Source organism: Anopheles moucheti, chromosome 2 (genome assembly GCF_943734755.1).
Source record: "Anopheles moucheti chromosome 2, idAnoMoucSN_F20_07, whole genome shotgun sequence".
NCBI classification, from domain to species: Eukaryota; Metazoa; Arthropoda; class Insecta; order Diptera; family Culicidae; genus Anopheles; species Anopheles moucheti.
Window position 1 is genome coordinate 26,347,021 of NC_069140.1, and position 19,790 is coordinate 26,366,810.

General features: G+C 44.5%; 1 protein-coding gene across 1 annotated transcript in view; it reads left to right on the plus strand.

Moving 5' to 3' along the window:
* The first annotated feature begins 5,216 nt into the window (after positions 1-5,216).
* Positions 5,217-19,790, plus strand: part of LOC128310141 (G protein-coupled receptor kinase 2) — a 41,262-nt gene continuing 26,688 nt past the window's right edge. Inside the window, exon 1 of the mRNA XM_053046703.1 lies at positions 5,217-5,829. Coding sequence (XP_052902663.1) covers positions 5,778-5,829 — 52 coding nt within the window. The 5' untranslated portion in view covers positions 5,217-5,777. The remainder of the gene's footprint in view (positions 5,830-19,790) is intronic.

The window sequence follows — 19,790 nt, forward strand, 5'->3', positions numbered from 1 at the left end:
AGAGGGAGAGAGAGAGAGAGCGAGGACGCATTTGACGTGTGTGGAACAGAACAACCGACAGCAGGATAAAATATACGGCTGCAACTACCTACCATCATTATCCCCAACCAGGATAAAACAAGCTAAAAGTGAAGTTCCGGAGTGGTGGAGTTGAGCTGGCGTATTGAAGGTGAGTAGTGAGGAAGCAAGTGGATGGTGCAAGTGCATCGTATTGAAGGAAAGATCCTTCATTCGCATTCCTTTTTGACGGATTATGTACATAATTTTGACAGCTTGAGAGTGAAAGAGAGAACTAGAGAGATAAAGAGAGAAAGAGAGAGGGAGAGAGAGAGGATATGGTTGAGAGTAATTCATCTATTGTGCAGGATTTAAGTGGGGTATTTTTCAACGTTTGCATCACTGTGTTGCTTAGTTTTTGTCCAATTGTTTTACCAAAACATCCGCTATATTATCAGAATATTTTGATGATATTTTAATTTGTAATATAAAATGAATCCCAAAAAAACAAATGTTGATGTACATCGTGTACGATCTGGACGGATAAAAATACTACAAATTGTTTGAAAAATGATTCAAGATAGAAGCATATTACAATAGCTTCAGAATTCCCAAAGTCAACTTAGCATGGCATCCAATTCATTCCCCAATCACAATCTTTTCGAAGCCTACCGGGATTCGCAGAACTTTTGGCTTGCATTGAATAGTGCTCCATCGATCGTAATTATCTGCGCCGCATTTATTGAATCACCAGGTAATGGTTATGCTAAAACTAAAGCTCATTTTCCAATTTTGCCAATCCCAAGAGCTGCAGGGTGGAATCTTGGAATTCATGAATTATGACAATTTTATGCAAATGTGAATTGTTTCGAATCGATTTATTTCCAGCAATAAGGGTGGAGTTTATTGTTGCTTTTCGCTGTAAGTCCTTGGGCGAAAACTTCTTCCAAAGTAGCAACGCTTTTCCCGCTTGGTTTCATGTGACCCCGCAAACGTTACCTGCCCGGCAAACATTTAAGTATCGACCTGTGGGTCAGAAAATTGGAGAAGTTTTAATGTGCGTGGTTACGTTCGAAGATGGTGAAAGGATTAAATTTCATCTGAAGGTGGCAGATCTTTTCTCAAACCAATATTCCGGCGTATGTAAGCGCTTTAACCTTTCGGGGGACACCCCACTAGACTGCGAACTACTAGATTGTAAGATTAAGTTTTACCTCGTATATATTTCATAATGTTGTGTTATTTCAACTTAATTGTTCGGCCGGTCTTTGAACTTATTTGTTTGGTCCCAAATACGAGATTTATTTGTATGGTTTTGTGCTTTAATCGACAACAATCGCTTGGATATCCCGTTTGTCATGTGTAATTATATCCGATATGAGAACCAAGGCCTACAATTACCAATGCTATATTGTAATAGTATATGTTAACTTCTATATCATCTTCTATTTAGACTAACTATCTATTCTGCATATTACAGGGTTTTAGAGCCGAACTTTCAAAATCAGAGTCGTTTATGGTTTCTGTTCTCACCTTGGATGCTGATTTGAACATTTCGACATTTGCAACACGTTCAGTGTGTCCGTTGAGAACATGAACATGAAACAGATTCAACATCCTCAACATGAGCCCGTAAATGAGAAGAATTCTAGAAGTACCTCAAAATCTAAAATCCTACAATGTACTATGCTGCGATCTATTTCAGCCTGAGCAGAGCCCGCAAAATGGCTGCGAGTATGCGTAGTTGAACTTAAAAACTTAGTGATGATGATTAATTTTACAAAGCTGTCGGATGACCCACCAATCCCTTGCTACAGGAATCCTAGCGAGTCCTAAATGCGGCTCTATCCTACGATCTCCGATCACGAAAATAGAATGCATATGATAATAGTAAATGTTATACTCGTGGATATTGTTTTGCACTACAGGGAATGTTATTTTCAGCAATGGACATCTTCAATATTGTTGCATGTCCGTGTTTCTAGCACGTCCCCTTCAGTTTTCGATCAGAAACGCTCAGGAACGCTGGAAGATGTGCTTCACAGGGAACGGAAAGATATAAAACGCAACTCCAATCCCAGCACACGGCACCATAAGGCACCCGTCAGCGTTTCAATACACGTATTTCAACATGAATTCTCCAATGAGCCAGCACGCACCAGCGGCACACACTGGCTGGGCCACACCACACCATATCGTAAATATGCTCCCCTAGCCTCGTTCCGAAATTGGAGTGTTTGCGTTTTTATTTAGAAAAATCAGTTCGGAGGCCACTTGAAGTTGATCTGCGGAGCGCACACCAAAGCGCGGTTTCGAATACTGGTTTTTCTCAGCTGCTCAAAATATCCACCTTCCACCTTGCTGCGGTGGAATCGATAGATGGAATGAAATAAAGTAGAAACTAAACGATCACACAATCGCCGATGCTCGCCACCGACCAGATTTTCAGGTGGCTTACCGATTGGGCCATACTGGATGTCAGGCTTTGCTGGAACTGGTTTCAACTCGTCCCGGGTACATCGCTGCCCACCTGGTTGCAGGTATTGCAATACATTTGACCATATATATATAAATTGGTTGATCACAAGACGTCCGCCTCAACGCTTTCTCACTTGCACTTGCAATTGCGCGTAGAGTAGATCGTTGCGCCCCGGAGCCCTTGTCAAATTGCGGAACCATATCCATATGCGCTACCCGAGAAAGGACAGTTGCTCATGTTATTTGTTTTTCTTGTTCAACCTCCCGTACTGTTGTGCGGGGGGTAGAAGGGGAGAAGCCTTGCGAGAAGCGAGGTGGAGATCCAAGCGGATGTGAATTGTATCCGAGTGTCCGATCGGGGTGCACCTCAAAACTTGACGGTTTGCTTGGTTCGGTGCTGCCCATTTGTAGCATTGATTGACACTCCCCACTGGCCAGTCCACGATCCACGCCAAGAATGCACCGGAACCTCTACGATCGTAACTGGTGCTGTTCAGGGTTACGCCGTTGTTGCTGTACATCAGGGTTTTTCGACGACTCGCCAAAGTGTAGTTGTTGATTTCACTGCCAGGTGGAATGTTGGAAAGGATGGCTCCATGATGAATGGACTTCCAACGCAATATCAAACTTCTCAAGCTTCTGTTGCCTTTGGACTGCAAAAAGACCTAACTAGTTTAATGTAAATATCTAAGGCTTTTCAAATTATAATCATTCACTTTGTTTGACATCATAAGAGAATATGGCCCCGTGACCCCGTTGCAAAATCCAATTACCGGATACATGAAGGTTACGAGTTTTAGCAAATGTTCGCGAAAAAGAGCGAAAGAAGATTGTTCTTCAAAGCATTATTCGAACAGGAGCCTCACCCGACAAGGTAAATGCAACAGTGTTTCCAACGTTCCGAGTTCGGCTCGCTGACCTCGCCCTAAGCTTGGTTGGGAGGGGGGGCATTGAATGGTTCAGACTGGGCCTCGCAACGTCAGCATCATCGCGTCGGAGGCCTATGACCGGGCACGTTAGCACTGCCACCTCATCGACCCGGCCGCTCTCCGAGTCCGCTCCGAGATTGGATGACACTTTGACAAGGTTTCAAAAATAGATAAATCAGTACAACCTTCCAGTGTATTGCCTTTCGTTTGCTGCCTAGACACGAACAAAACCTGCCAGCCGGCTGGGGGTCCGTCCGTGTTTAGTGTTGGGGAGTTTTGCACGGCACACCATCTGACACCGGCGGCCATAAGTTTGCTCCGGCACTGCATGTTGTCCCGTCACGGGCGAAACTTGTTGCAAAACTTGGTCCGGACAATGTCGATACAAACGGTACAGTGCGCTAGGGGTTTGCTCGGTGGTACCGGTGGGTCATGCTACAGCGGAGGGAGGTTGTACATTACGAGGTGGGTCAAAGGCTGCAGACGGATGACGTTGAGGGGTCGTTTGCTCGGCTTGTACGGCAAACGCTTGGTGCCGTTATGAAGTGCAGGAAGAAGGTGTACATTGTGGTGTGGTGTCTCCTTACGAAAGCGTTTTTGGGGAGTTTTTGGTAGAACGAGAGCTAGCAAAGCAAGGTAATTGCCTTTCGTTCGCTGCCCATCCACGTGAATGTGTTGGCACGTCAAGGTAGATGGCCATTCAAAGGCTGGTAAAATATTCACAACATTAGGTCCAGCCAGACAAGCGTTTAATCGACTACCGTGTAATGGTAGAATAATTATGCCGGCAGGCAGAGAGTTAGGTAGAAAATGAGTATATTTAACAATATGGTGGATACATTGATTTTGTTGTACGAAAAATTCTTTAAAAAGTGGACAATATACTCCAAATTCTCTTCTTTTATAAATAGACGTTCGAACATTCTTTCTAAAGTCTGATGATTTCATGCAATGATCTCGATCTCTGAGTGGATTTTTCTTATTTATTAAATCACTCGTTTGATTCTAAAATATTTTTATTGTTATAATTCGAATTCCAAACATTTATAAACAGAAATTGTACTGCAAAAACAATAAAAGTTAAAAAAACATAGTCCTAAGAAATTCTATTTTAATTAATTTCTAAAATAAATTAATGAGCTAAGCAATGTGAATAAAAACTAAATCCTACTTTTAGTAAGCTTAGTTTTTATCCTATAGTGTGCCTTTTTTAGGCCAACAAATGTAAAGAAGGGTTATGAACGTTAAAAAAAATTGCTCCTATAATTATGTTACGCACTGTATGTACAAGATTTCTTAGCATCAGTAAATTTATTGTGTTTTCTTATTAATATTCGATCGTGATTGAAAAATTCTAATCTTCCTATTTATTCTTCGTTTCCTTTTAGATATTATTGTACTGCTGGAAAAATGAAACCGTAAATCAGTGTGGATTTTCTGCAGCAGAAGGAAAATCTTCTTCGCAAAGCCCAAAGTTCCGCAGTGCCCGGTCAGCTCGATGCTACTTGCAAACCAACTTCAGCTAGAAGTTCCATCAATTATGACTATTTCTACATGCATGCATGTGAATTGTATGTGAATATAAGCTCACCCTAAGGGACAACACCACGAGGGTCCCCGAAGCTCTGTTCAGTTACATGCGCGATCGCGTGATCGAATGTGCGGTGTGTGCATCCACCGATTGGTTGTATTGGTGTCCAGGTGTTACTTTTACTAAGAGTGTGCAACTTAAATTGGATAGAAATCGACGGTAGAGCACCGTTCGGAAAGAAGTTTGTTGCCTACAGCAGTGCAATTGGCCGCCGCCGTTTACTCGCCGCTGCTACACTTTCTGGCACACCACCGTCCCAGCGGCGTCAAATGTGCGGTGTTTTCGGTGTGTGTCGTCTCTGTGGTGCGGATCGGCGGACACACGGCTAAAGGGGGAGACCCCCGGTGCCTACGAGTGAAAGTGTTGCAGAAATAAAAATATTCGTACCCAAAATTTCATCGGTCCAGTAAAGCGAACGAGGGTGGCGCACAGCTCAACCACCCCACAGCAGCACGGCCAAAATCGAAGAGAAGTGGAAGAAAACACTCTTTAGCAACACATCCACACACCTACACTCACAGTACACACATGTACGCACGCACTAACCTACACTAGCTCTCGGGTACGGTGTGGGCGGTTTTTGAAGAATTTCGGATTTTTTTCCGCCGGGTTGGAAACATCCGCGACGACACACCGGTACGAATAGTGATCGCGACCAGCAATAATACGGCAGCAGCTGATCGCGAACGGAACGGCAACGGGCATATACCGGTCAAACCGTACCGGTACAACTACATTTTGGGTCGCCATTCGGATAACAAAAAGCCGCCAACCTGGAACTAATGGAATTAGAGAATATCGTGGCCAATACGGTCTACCTGAAGGCGCGTGAAGGTAAGTGTGCTAGATTGCGTATACCGGTGTTCGCTCTATTTTTGGCGCACCGCGAAAAACGATCTAATTTTGGGACTCCACAATTTTGTTTCGTGTTCGTTTTTTTTGTTATTTCTTCCCTTCGCTCTCTACTAAATCGTTTTTTTTCTTGTTACCGTCTGTATTCCCTGTACCGCGATGGGAGAGTGGTTTATTTGATTGCTCCTGTTTGGCGGTTTGTTTGTCTGGTTGTTTGTTTGGTTGTTGGTTCCGTGTGTTTGGTATTTTCAAACAAGCCATTATGAGCTGTTTCTGCATGGAGATTTATCCCATTAATGCTGCAGCGTTTTACTCAGTGGAGGGGGTGGTTTGTTTCCGTCAGCCGAACGCACATTACGGGAACTTGAGGAGGATTTTTGCTTTGCTCACAAAGACCGGAGATAAATAATATTTTCAAATTGGTTGGTTCCATGTGCTCGTGCTGCTAGAGAAGCGCATTAAAACGGTGTTGCTTTTCCAGCTGACCCCGATGAAAGGGAAACTGGTTCTCGCTGATCGGGGTTTTTTAATCGAACCCCCCCCCCCCCCCCCCCTCCCCTCCATACGCACGCACACTTTCATATGGATGATTGATAGGCACCCATTTATCACAAACGTGCGCACGTTCTTGGCCGCACTTTTAGGGCGGGAGTTCAGGAAACGATTAGCGGATGATTTGGGCAGAAGGGTGGGAATGTCTTGTCGAATGCTTTGTTTATTTTGCTGTTTGTTCAACACACGGTGCAAATCACTGTGAATGTGTAGCATCGATTAGTGTCCTGGGCTACTTAGTAGGAAGCAAACTGGAATCAAATGTATTTGGAGGCTTTTGGAATCAAATTAAGACTGTTTGGTCGAATCTTTGTTTTTATCGGAGCTTGCATCAACAGAATTCTGAGTTAATCAATATAGAATACACTGCAGAGTTTTAAAGTTAAAATATTTCCTATAAAACAGTGGTTTGAAATCAAACTACGCTACAGTTAATTGACTGAATTCGACTGTATAAGTTATATGCGGTCAGTTCGGAAAGCGTCACCGGGCAAAAGATGGCCCGAAGAAGCCATAAAATAAGTTTCCTGTGTGTAAAACTTTTGCAATGTACTGATTCAACCATGGCAAAAAATAGTATTAAAGGACATTCCAAAGAACAGAAGTCAATAGCAGGATGTACCAGCACCAGCTTAACCTCATTTTATTGCCAAAGTTTGTCCGTGCGTAAGGATAACCTAGCGAGCAAGCGAGAGTTACATTTTACATGGAAATTTGATTTACTGAACGTCTTTTTGTGTATTTGGTCTGTTTTTTTGTTGTTGTTGGTATTTAAAAAAAGGAAACGAATGCTTTTTGGCAATGGGAAGCTGACGGAGACTTCATGAGCCTTCATGTAGCACAGTCGTCGCATTGGCGTTATTTGCGTTCCATTATGGGTTTGTTTCCCATATTGCTGCGCAGCGCTATGTACTTTGGAATGGAAGCAAATATAGGCACTTTTTTTTTGCTGTCCGGCCGTAGTGAATACACGGAAATGAGTTCTGTCGCAAGATGAATTGTACCTCATATTTGCTCTCCAGGCATCCACCTTAGATGACGGTTCAATGGTCATATGTCTAGTGGTTCTGTCCGCTGCACCCATAGGTCGAGTTTCAACTCTCAAGTCGAACCCGAGGACGACCTCGTGTGCAACCCAGGACTGTTTATTAAAGAAAATGCCTCGATGTCTTAAGTCAACTTTGATAAACTATGGGTACTGATTAAGTAAAAGTTCTCTTATGCAGAATCAAACTTCAAACTTAAAAGCTACACAGTTTTACTTTATGTGTGTTAGCAATAAATTGACTCTTTGGGCTGGAACTTCCTAATTTGTCGAGAATATTGTTTGATTTTTGTTGTCAGATTGCCCTGAAGCTTTAGGCTTCGTGAATTTTCGAACATTCAGAACGCATACTTCCAATTACGTAAAAAAGAATTCGCGTTGTTGGAGTTTAGAAATCTTTTTTTCCAGCCTAAAACCCCTGACCCCTTTTAACGCTGTAAATGCTAGCGCATGTGTGCGTGGTTAAGGGTGGCTCTTCCGAGCATCTAACGCAAACAATTATTATCAATTAAAGCATAATTTAACCTTTTTGACTTCTAATTCTCTGGAGTGCACACTCCAGCAGGGGGGGGAATGCCGTTGGTGGCAGGCCAACCGAAAGGTAGTAGGTGGTAGCTCATTTGCACTGCGAAGCATCGTTGGCTCGTGTCGCATCACATTCCGGGGCCGCTTTTAAATAATAACAGCTGCCCGTTTCTGCTCGAAAGTGGATCTTGTTTGATCTAGTTTGTTGGGTTATTAATTTTTGGGCAAAGAAGAACACACACTAACCCCAGTTCCGGAATGTATGATGTTGTTGTTGACACACTCTTCGCCTTCCCCCGCATCCATCCGTGCCAATCTGCCCCAACCTCCTGGGTATTGAGTGCGTATGGAAAACGGATAGCGCCCAGCCCGCGTACCGTCACGGTCTGCAACAAAGGTGTCCTTTATGTCCGATCCTGGTCTCGGACACAGACATCCGGGACAGCATATAGAGCCTGGTGAGTGATCCGATATGGCGTAATCGATACAACGCGACCAGGGTGTGCAGTGGCGGCAAAGAGGAAGCGCGAGGGTAATTATTTCGTCGAAAGCTCTCGTCAGTTGTGCAAACAGGACACATGGCGTCGTCATATCGCCCGTAATGTGTGTGCGTGTGGGCCCTAGTTTTATGGACGGTCTACTAAACGTTACACCCTTTAGCGAGAGTGTGACGTCGCACGCATGACGTAGACGTATTGGGCTGTATCAAACAGCTGCCAAGCTAAAAAAAAACACACACACACAGCAAAAGCGGCGTAGAACCCATAAATAGTTTTGGTATCGGTGGCCATTAATACGACGATGCTATAAAGAAAAGACGTAATTCGCCAAACCAATATTCGTTTCAATGGGTGCAGTACTCATACCGTACCTACCTGCAAACAATTAAGGATGGCTCCGTGTAATATGTACAAGCATGAAATGGGCCGCCCAACGCTGGCAGTGGGCTAACACCAAATCTGATAGCGAAAGATCCGAGCGGGCAGAACATGGCGATTTGTTGATTGGTTTAGCCCACTTTGCCTTGCCCGGGTGGCGAAAGGTGGTCGAGATCGTTTCATCCGCTGCTGCACATTGACAGCTGGTCCCCCGTCCCAGTCTGGTCCGGGGGCTCAGCGCACGACATTGACAGATGGGGATGAAGTTGTCCGCTTACGGTGATGGAGTGCGTCGGCGCGTTCGCCATGATCGCATCGCACTTGTGTAGTGAGATTGAACACGCAAATACACCCCAAGTTCCACCCCGACAGTGAACAAAAAAGGACGAGGCATGTGTTCCCTTTTATTTTCACGCTGCTGGGTGGCGGTGATGTCTTTAATACACATCTCGTGTGCGGGTCACTTTTTGCTACACTCGCTACACAGCCCGGAGGTCACGAAACACGAGTGAAGATGTATGTTTTTGGCTTGTTATACGGGTTGGGATGGAGATTGTCGGTTGTCCGGTATTGTTATATCCGGAAATCTTGTAGCACACTACGCAACGACTGGCATGTGTTGTTTTGACAGGATTGACAGGAGAGCCAGCAACACTGGCCACCATTTTGGGGGGGGTCGATTGTTTGTTTTTCTGTTTTCTATTCGACTGTTGGTTTTTGAGGACATTGGGGAGGAGGCAGTTCAAAGTGCAAAAGCGAAAGGGCGAATCATTGCGTGATGGTCCGAGTTGGTACGCGAGGTTGAACGGTGATTGGTTTATCGCTTCAAATGACCAGAAATCCTGGCTGTGGGGCAAGGTCAGGTATGGCAATCTATCAAGCCTCCTGTCCGTGACACGCAATATGTAACGAAACGTTGGAAAACAAATTGCGAGACGAGCTTTATGGGAAGTGCTTGGGGATGAGAACAAGTTCTCAGTTTTATAGGCGAATCCAAAGCGCGTCCTGATGTGGTTATTGTTTTGGTGATGTGATTAGATATTTGACTCTGAACATTTCTAATTCTATTATTTACAATTAAAGTAGTTTATCGCAGCGTTATTTTATTATCCCATTCATTACGATTAAAGACAACCTCGCTCTTTCTCGCTAATTGTCCATTCAATTATGTTAATTAATCTCCCTGCCCTGTTTTATTAGGTTTTTCCAAAAGGCGGTGATGGGAATGAATTAATCTGAAGTGGGTACTGTGACTGTTTGTCACTCAACCTAAATCTGGGTTAGTTTTTATGTTTCTAGACCGCATAAATTCGATTCTCCGCCTCATGGCAGTTGTTAATAACCCCAATTTCGCTCATTTCCCAATTAATTCGAAAATAATCAAAAACGTGGACAATTTTTTCTATCGTCCGCTCTATTTTTTCCTACATTCTTTTTATACTTCCTCCGTACCCTGTGAACATGGTCCCCGTTTGTTTGTCACGGGATGAGAAACGGTTGTGACAGGCATAAGCCCGCGCCGGCTGACTGACGAGATAAGTGATAATAAGCGCTATTTCCAGTTCCCGGGCTTATCTTGACCTAAACAACACCGTAGCACACAGACGTCGGGGCTCTGGTTGGCCGGGTTCGCTTTATTTATTCCCAGTGCCACATGCCCCCCGAGATTGGCATGTGATTTGGTTGTGAGTAAACAAAGCGCCGCTATTTGGCGATCCGCCATCCTCCTCGGGACCGTTCCTCGGTGTACTTCGCAACGCCACATCGTAGTGATGGTGCGGTTTTAGTCGCGTCTAATATTAGTGTTGTGCCACGATGATCGTAAGAGCTGTACGCAAGATACTGGAAATCTTTATTTTGTACGTAATGTTTGTGCATGCGTGATCCCTAAGCTCCGGGATCACAGATATATTTTTGAGCGTCGTGTGTGTTGAATGTTTTTCTTTTTTACAGGAATAAGATTATTATTTTGGCTACGGTCGTACCGCTTTCGCTTGGAATGGAATATTGGAATGGTACTTGCTGTTATTGGACAATTAGAGACAATTTTGTAACAAGGTACCTCGAATGTATTGGGAAATTTTGGAGTTTAAAGCGAAACTGTGGAGCGTAAATTTACGTTAGGATGGATGCGTAGAACTGCTGCGGAAATAGCTATTACAGGGTTTTACAATTCAGCCTTGACTGGTTGCCAATATTTTTAGATGCAAAACAGACACCCCATAACGGCAGCAAAGTAGCGATTAGTTGCTACTGGCCACATGTTTATAATCCACCTTTGAAAGATTGGCTTTGATTAGAAACCATTTGCTTTCGTTTACACTGTGCATAATCCAAGTCAATCTTTGACAAGGGGGGTTATAAACATACGACCAAAAAAGCTGTCACGATTCGGGCTGATGAGATTACAGTCTTTTTTCCGATTTAGGCGGCACTTGAGATACGCAAATCTACAAATTTTGACAGTTCTTTTAGTTTTGTATGTGGAATTGAAATTTTACTACATTAAATTTCAAATTTTCCCAAAAATACGATATATTTTGATATAAAAAAAAAATTTTAGTAAAACTTTATTCTTCTCCTCGAAATAAACGTAAAAATAGCTAATATTAATGTGCTTCTTAACGTGGAAAGAAGAAAAAAATGTGGGCAGCCAGTCAAAGCTCAATTGTAAAACCCTGTATTTCGTTTTAAACCACAACAAATAATCCATCCGGACGTCTAAATACAAAAAAAAACCACAAGTTATCAACTGTTTCCTTGCTCTACTTGATAACTCTACCCGAAAGCGATCGAAGGAGGATCGAAGTTTGTAAATATGTGGCAAAGTATAGCCGACCGCATAAACCGCCCCGTACCGGTTTACGGGGACCGGCTGTGAATCCAAAGTGCAAAGCACGGTGGACGGCGGCGCACCAATCAGTATCATCTTGCCAGTGATCATCTCGTACCATCACCACCACCACAGTCACATTATCACCAGCACACGGTGGCCCTGGTGGCAATCCGATTCCGAATGACGTCGGTGTTGCGGACGGCTTGCTGCGGTGCTTGGAGCTGATCATACGCGTTTTCGCAACGTCAATCGCACCTTTTCTAAACCCTGTGCCGTGTGTGTGTGATTTTTTGTCCTCCGCTCAGCTACGTTCCAGCATTCTCCAGCGTCTGGACGAGGTTTGACACGCGGTACACGTATGTTTGTTTTGCATACAAATAAAATACGCACCCTGGCATTCGTACCGTCGCGCCTTGATGCTGCAATCCGGGCCCCGGTAAGGCACAGATTTTTCAATTGACTGGTAGATGGAGTGTTTACCGTAGCCATCGTCTGGTGTGGGAACGAGAGGACATCTAGCGCTGTGTGCGCACACCTCATATTCACCGCCACTGGTGCGATCGGTGCGAGAAGAGCCAAAATCAGCTTTACAGCATCTTTCGATAGCAAACACCAAACACACAAAAAAAACACACGAACCAACTCCTTGTACCGAGTGGTTGTGCGAGCCGTCGTTGGGTCCATTTCCTTCCTGTTCGATAGTGATGCCGCCGCCTCGTAAAATGATAATTTGATTCTCACATTTTCTATTCGATTAGCTCGCTGCTCCTGCGAAGCGTTGCGAGACTTGCTGGGTGCTTGGGTGGCGTTGTGTGTGACCGGCACGACACCGGGGCCCGTTTGTGCATCTGCTCCGGTAGTGAATGGCGAACTGGACGTGTACCAGCCGGGCATTGATGACGCGCGGCGCTACGTAACCAAGAGCATCGTTGGCCGCCGGTGGTAGAGCGATATAATTAGGAAAATTGCTACGTTTATCACACCTTTGTGAGAGGTGCGCTTGCCGTTTTACGCGGCCGAACGCCGCGTCCGATCCGATGTAAATGAGGCAGAAAACAACATCGGTGTTCGGTAGTGCGTTATAAAAATAATACCGGAAAATTTAAACCATCATTTGGATGGTTCCACACAGTTTGGGATTAGTTGTTAGCCACGCACGAGAGTCACGCTAGACACAAGGCGTAAAATGTTATCTTTGCCGTATTGATGTTGATCCCGCGTTGCGAGCAGGCCGGCAATTTGCTCTCCGTTGATCAATTGGTGAAAATTGATGCTAATATTCGTTTTGTCAAACACCACTCCACCGTGTGGCAACCGTAAACAGTGCAACATTTAGACCGACCCCGGGGGCTACACCCGGGGGCCCCGTGCGGAAATTTCGCAACAGAAATTTAGTTGTCGATCGATACAGCTAGAATGTATTTTCCCCGCGCCCGATTTAAAGGTGTTGTTTGCAAAGGGCGGCACAAATCAAAGCAAAACGTGCAAATTCGTTAAGAAACTAGAGTGGACCGTTTGTTTGTCGTACGGTTTAAGCACCCATGATCGTTTGGTTTGCTTGCGCTTGCGAAATGAATAAAGATTTCATCTCGCAAAGTGATGATACTAACTCTCAGTCCGCGCGGGGGTCCATTGCGTCCATGTCTCCCTTAATCCCCCCAAAAGCCGAAGTAAACAAGTGCGCGGTGGGACTCATTGATATGCACGAAATAAAACGGAACAGTGTGGCAAATCGTAAAAGGACATCCAGTACAGGCTATCCGCTATCGCTTGTGCGTGTTTCCGTTTGGTCGAGTCGCCAGCAGTGCGGTCGGCCACGCTCGGCCAAGCATGAACCAAACGACAAGCGAGGATGGTTGTTTCCGATAATCGAAAGTGAATTCGATTAACTCGTCGCACAAACGGACGTATTGGAACCGTATTGGTTTTTTTTCTTTCGAGGAAAAAATAGCAGCATGCGCATAATGCTGTGCAGCATTCTTGTCACCGGGACAATGGTTTGTGGCACACAACACGGCGGTTTTGGGTGCAGTTCGTAAGGATTCGGGCTCTATTTTTAGGTAATGTATATACGGGTCTTGGAGTGGAGCAGTCTACTTGGTCGATAAGCGGAACCCGAACCAAAATGGTGGACAAACATCGTCCAATCTTCGTGCCCTGCCATTCAGACGGGGAAACTGTAAATTGCTCTTGCGCGATCCATTTGCCAAGAATTTCCATTATGCAATTGGTAGATGAAAACTCCAAGCTTTTGGTTACAGCCAGAACTCAGACGCAGAATAATGCAATAATCATACGAAATGGATTTTTTGTTGTGCCACAAAATGTCCCGAAATGCGTTAATGTGGAACGAAGGTAAATTGTCCAATTTGAATTTACAATCGTGTTAGGGTAGGCAAAAATTGGACTTTATAAGGCGACGCTGGTCATAAGTATGTGCTATCTGCACATAATCAAATAAGGAAGCTTATTTACAAGCAACTTGTTCGTGTGAGTTTGCCATAATTAAGAATCTGCTGATTGACTTAAAGAAATTAGTTCGGAAATAGTGCTTAGAATTCAGAGATACTTCGAATACTTAGCCGTTAATTGATAGAAATGAAGCTCCAGAATGTCTTGCCCTCTACCATCCCACTTGTGGAAAGTGTAACTTATTTTCTTATCCGGCGCTACAACCGCTTCGGGGTTTTGGACTGCTGAAGTAGTCCTCTAAACCGCTCACGGTCCAGGGCCTTAGTCTGTCAATTCATTATCTCGGTCTTTCTGGCGGACGCATCACTCCATCTCAAATTTGAGCCGATCACGACTCCTCTCTCCATGTGGACGACCTAAAAGGACTTTACGGGCTGTGTCGTCCGGTGTCATTCTCATGACGTGATCGGGTCACCAGAGCCTGGCGAGTCTAATCCGCTGTACGACAGTGAGTTCGCCGTACAGCTCCTAGAGTTCGTCATTATAGCAGCTCCTCCATTATCCTTTCACACAAACTAGGCCGAAAATCCTCCAGAGCATCATCAGCTTTGGACAACTTCCATGTCTCAGAGGTGTATGTGAGCAGTGGTACTATATAAGTTCTAGGTACGGTAGGTAGTTCTAGGTTCTAGGTAGTTCGTTCGTCTCGACAGGTGTTTTATGAGGAGAAGTTTCCTCAGACTGTAGAAAGATCAGTTGGCAGCCAGCACCCTAGGGCATATCTCAACATCAATGTTATTGTCGGAGCTGATTATTGACCCAAGATAGGAGAAGTTTTTGGACGACTTTGAAAGTAGTCATGTCATGTCTATGTCATCAGCGTATGCCAGAATCTGATTTGACTTATAGAAGATGGTCCCCGAAGATTCCACCTCCGAGTCGCGGATGGTCCCCTCCAGCGCTAAGTTGAAGTATAGACAAGCTAGCCCTTCGCCTTGGCGCATCTCCTCGGTGTTAGCAAAGGGCCCCGAGTGTGTTGAAGTGCAACAGGCGCGTTTATTTATTCACTGCACGGGAGTACCTTTTACCGGTGGTAATTAGTGACGCCTGTTAACGAAACGATCATTTCATGTGGCCCGCACTACTATTTATGCTGCCCTATTTTTTTTTACGACCATAACACGGCGCAACGCCGATTGTTTGTGATTGCGTTCCGTTTCTTCTGAGCTGATGGTCACCCGAAGTCGTCTGTGGCCAGGCGGTGGGTCGCTGTCGTACCGTGAGAACACTCCTTTTTCTTCACTCGGGTTTGCCCTCACGCCTTGTACCCTGTACAAAAGGTAATGCCCATCAGCGTGGGCAAATGGTGGCGGCGGGGTGGTAATTAAAGGTATCGCCCTCCAATCAACGGCGCGAGTCTTTGGCGACCGGTCAAAACGGTCGGAAATTGTAATGATGAGATTGAGGTTTGCCGACGACGGTCTGCTCTCCGCAACCGTGTCCGCCGTTGCTTTCGCGTCTATGTAATCGTGGCGGAGGTTTTGGAGTGTCTGGGAGAGCATCGTGAGCTGAAGCGGGAACGAACTTGGAACTACTGCCAGCTGGACAAATTGGTATTTTTTAACGTTTGAGGAAAAAGTGCAGACCCACAAAAACCGTTCCGAGAGAAGAATAAATGTACAAGAACATCGTGGATGCCCTTTCGCTCCACCATTGTTTAATTGAAGCGTGTTTTTTGCGCGCACCCCCAGCCGTTGACAGCTGAGTGAACAGGGGGCGATTGCGTACCGCGTCCCTAACCGGACGACCTCCAGCAAGAGGACGGCGCAAAATACACCTTGGCGTTGGTGCAGTTTCGCGAAGCGGATAATTAAGTGTGTACGTCTTCATGAATTAAAGATTTGTGCTCTTGTCAGCGTGCCCTTAGGGTCGCGCAAATGTAGTACCGAGCCTTACACAGCGATGGGGACGGGAAGTTGTAAGGATAATGTTGTAATGTTCGGTGCGTTTTAGTGCGTTGCGAATACGCGATGGTGGTGTGTGAATCGATCTCACAGAGATCAGACCCCCCCGGGGCATCCGATCCGTGCCGCTTGCTCCCGGTCGGGCGATGGTGTGACAAATGTCATTAGTAAAGTTTTCTTAATTATCCGCTGGATCGTTAACTCACTCGGAAAGTGTTTCATCTTTGATTCGGATAATTAAAAGTGTGGCCTTTTGTGTAGCACGACCGGGGAAAGAAAACCGGCAGGCAAACCACGATGGTCCCGCACGGTCGGCTCTATCTTTTATCACTTCAAAGTTTAAACGCTAAACGGTGGCGTACAGAGCAAGATTTTGGATCTTGGTAAAGGACAGATTACGGCGACGTTTTCCTTTGCGTTATGCTTTCTTTTTTGTCTAACAAAGTGTGCTTTGCGAACCACGAGATGTCACAATGCCGCTCGTTACGATCGTGTACCAGCATATTGAGATGCAAATAAGTGGGACAGGAAATTGTGCCATCGCTCTGGCGCTAAGAGTCCATTGAACGTTGTCCCTTGCTCGGTGGCAGTTTTGCAGGGCAGCGTTACGAAGAGAGTCGAGATGCCCTCTGGTAGGAAATTGTAATTAGTGGTGTAAATTGCATTTTGTTGATTTGTGCTTGTCCAAAGCCCTGCTGGTCAGTGTGGCTACTGAAGACACGGTGTACATGACGGTATCGATTTTACTTTCTGGGTACGATGAGTGCATAACGTGCGCTATAAGTGTCTCTAGAATCCTTTGAATTGCTCTGTTAGTTGGGCTTAAAGCTGTTCGTTGGGTCGGTGTATTTATTGGGTACGAAGCTGTTAAGAAATTCCAGTCATTGCTCTGAGTTTCTAATGTTCTAATATTTCTAATGTTATGTATCTCTGAAGGGGGTTTTTGGGCAAATGATTGGTGATATGTATCTTACTTTACTTTCGGTTTTAGTACAAAAAAGGGGGTTTGTAAAAGCTTGACAAATCAACTGCATCTGCAGAAAGTGCAAGAAAGATGGAAAAATTCCAATTCTAATGGTAATTAGTCATAAAATGGTACCAACTTTCAGATTAAGCTTGAAAAATTCTGTAATTGAAATTACCCAATCTACAACAGATATGACCTTAGTAAGTTTTGGTATACTACAAGTACACCAAAAAAACGGGTTTTTGGGATGATAGAACAACGCAAGCGCCTACCACCTCAAGCGTAGCACATGACGTCACAATGGCAGCGCAGCTTACCACAAAACCAGTAAAACGGATCACCATTTGAAGGATTTCCGGACATTCAAACGATGTTTGATTTGATCCGGAGAAATGTTTACTGCATTTATCGAATTAAATATGTTTCTAACATGTTGTATTTCATGAAAAATACAGTAAACATTACTAACAATCATCGTCATCAATCCATCATAGGACAAGTTTAAACTACTCGGATTGTACATCACTTCTACCGTCGTACTGGTGTTGTAAGCTGCGTTGCGATTGTGATATCATGTGCTGGGTTTGTGGTGAAAGGCGCTTGCGTTGTTCTATCATCTCATAAACCCTGTAGAATAATGAAGAAATATATCAAATTATATTTTAACTAAAGTATTATGATTATCTTGAAATTGAAAGATGTAAATATTACTGCTCTTCTTTATCAGCACAACAACTTCAAGAGGTCTAGGGTCCTATCATTTCTGACTTTCTTTCTGACTTCATTTTCTTCCTATCATTTACCCGTAGCCGGATAGTTTGTCCTGCGTACGGAGGATTGGTCCGGATGGAATTTTGGACCGGTCCTGTCGTGCCAAAACCGGCACCTCTTGCGCCAATGCAATCAATCAATAAATGTGGATGTTTATCACCAATATTCAATCAAGGCTACCAAAAACATACGTCCAATAGTGGATTAGACTTCCAAATGCTGGAACCACACTTTTCGAATGCAATTTGTTGGAAGTATAGAGGTAAAAGAGTTGCTTTTCCTGCACATCTTGGCCATCTTAGTAACGGTACCAAAGGGGGGGTTGCCTGTGTTGTACCGTACGGTTTCCCTTTTTTGGTGTGACCCGCTGACCATGGCCAAGTGCACGCTCGTTACAGTTCTATTCCCGTTTCGCACAACCGTGTGACTGTGACCGATGGTTGCGTGCAGTTGAAACGTGCCTTACCAAAGCCAAAACATTCACCAGAAGGTTCGTGGTTAGTTTAGCTTTGTTTCGCACACCATGCCGCTTGTCAACCAAGGCATAACGGGACCAGTAAGTTGCAGCAAGTGTGGCGTAATAGGTGAAACATTTCGATGTGCGTAGGTGCAATTTCGCCGGTAACGCAACACCTGGAACCTGTTCGACTTTATGCTAAGAGCTGAGCTGAAACCTATTCTAGCTCCATTGTGTATGTCCTTTTTTCTAATCCGCTAGTTCTGAGATGATCTAAGTCTAAGTCCTCGAAGTCTAAGTGTCCGCCGATAACTTACTATCTCACCGTCACTACAAGCGTTCTCCACTAGCTGCGTGCATTTTAATAAGCATGCAATAGTGCATTAAACCTGCCAACAATGGATACGACAAATCGAAATTTGATTCCTGCAATCGAGGCTCCAATCGACCGAGCTGTTTGACGTAGAATCGCACGCGCTGTGGGTTTGTGAAATGGATTCGCTTTCGCCGTGATTCAAATGTAAGCGCGGCGTACGTCATACCGGCGGCTCGAAGCTGTAATGGAAATTTATCCGCAGTTGTTTTTTTTTCACGCTGTACCGTTGTTGTGCAGTTTGCTTCCAACCCTCCCCTTAGTAAGCATTGCGGTTTTCAATGCACCGTATCATTGTAACAGTTTGAAATTTGGAAAAAAAATCAACTTCGTTACACCAAACCTCTCTCGCGGGGTTTTGTAACAGGAACGATCGCTTGCGGTCGGATACGTCTCGGCACGGTAGCGGCGGGGTGGTGGAAGATAAGAAGTGTAGGAATTTGTTTGGACGTGGTAACGTGGTACGTGGTACGGCAAAACTGTTCCCATCACAACCCCGATGACGCGCGCTGGGACGGCGGGACGTGCATTGTGCTCCGGCATGTGCATTATTTGCCCGGCGACGATCGCTGACGGCGATGCAGATGGATGCAGTTTTCGCTGTTCGTGCATAAATTGGAAAAGCGTTTGCACATTCCCCGAACCATCGAACAGAAGTGTATGTAACGCGTTGAACTGGCGAACACTGGGCAATTTGTCTGCAATGCTTTGATGCGTTGCGATATTATTTTTGTACCCAGCGATTCGACGAAGTTTTCAAATGGACGGTTTGTAAAAATTGCTAGTCATAAATCATTGGAATGTTCCATTCTTTTCCGTGTACCGTATGGGACAGTATAAGGAAAATGTTTTATCGAAACAAAGTTTTAGAATAAGAATGGATGGTTATACAATAAAAAAAATTATTGACTATTGTAGACTTGTAAAAGCGAATAAGTAACCTTGTGAGACCAAACTCAACTGTCAGTTTGTGTTGGTAGTTACCCAGCAATAAGTTTATTTCTGATTCTCCTTTCGTAAATAGAAAATGGTTTTAAAATTTTGCAAAAGAAAATAGTAGAATACGATTGGGTCAATCGAATTTGAGTAACGCACAGATTTGTTGGTTTTTGAAAGCTAAAATTTTTTGACAGCTCCTGTCAAACAGTCAAGCTTTAGATTGA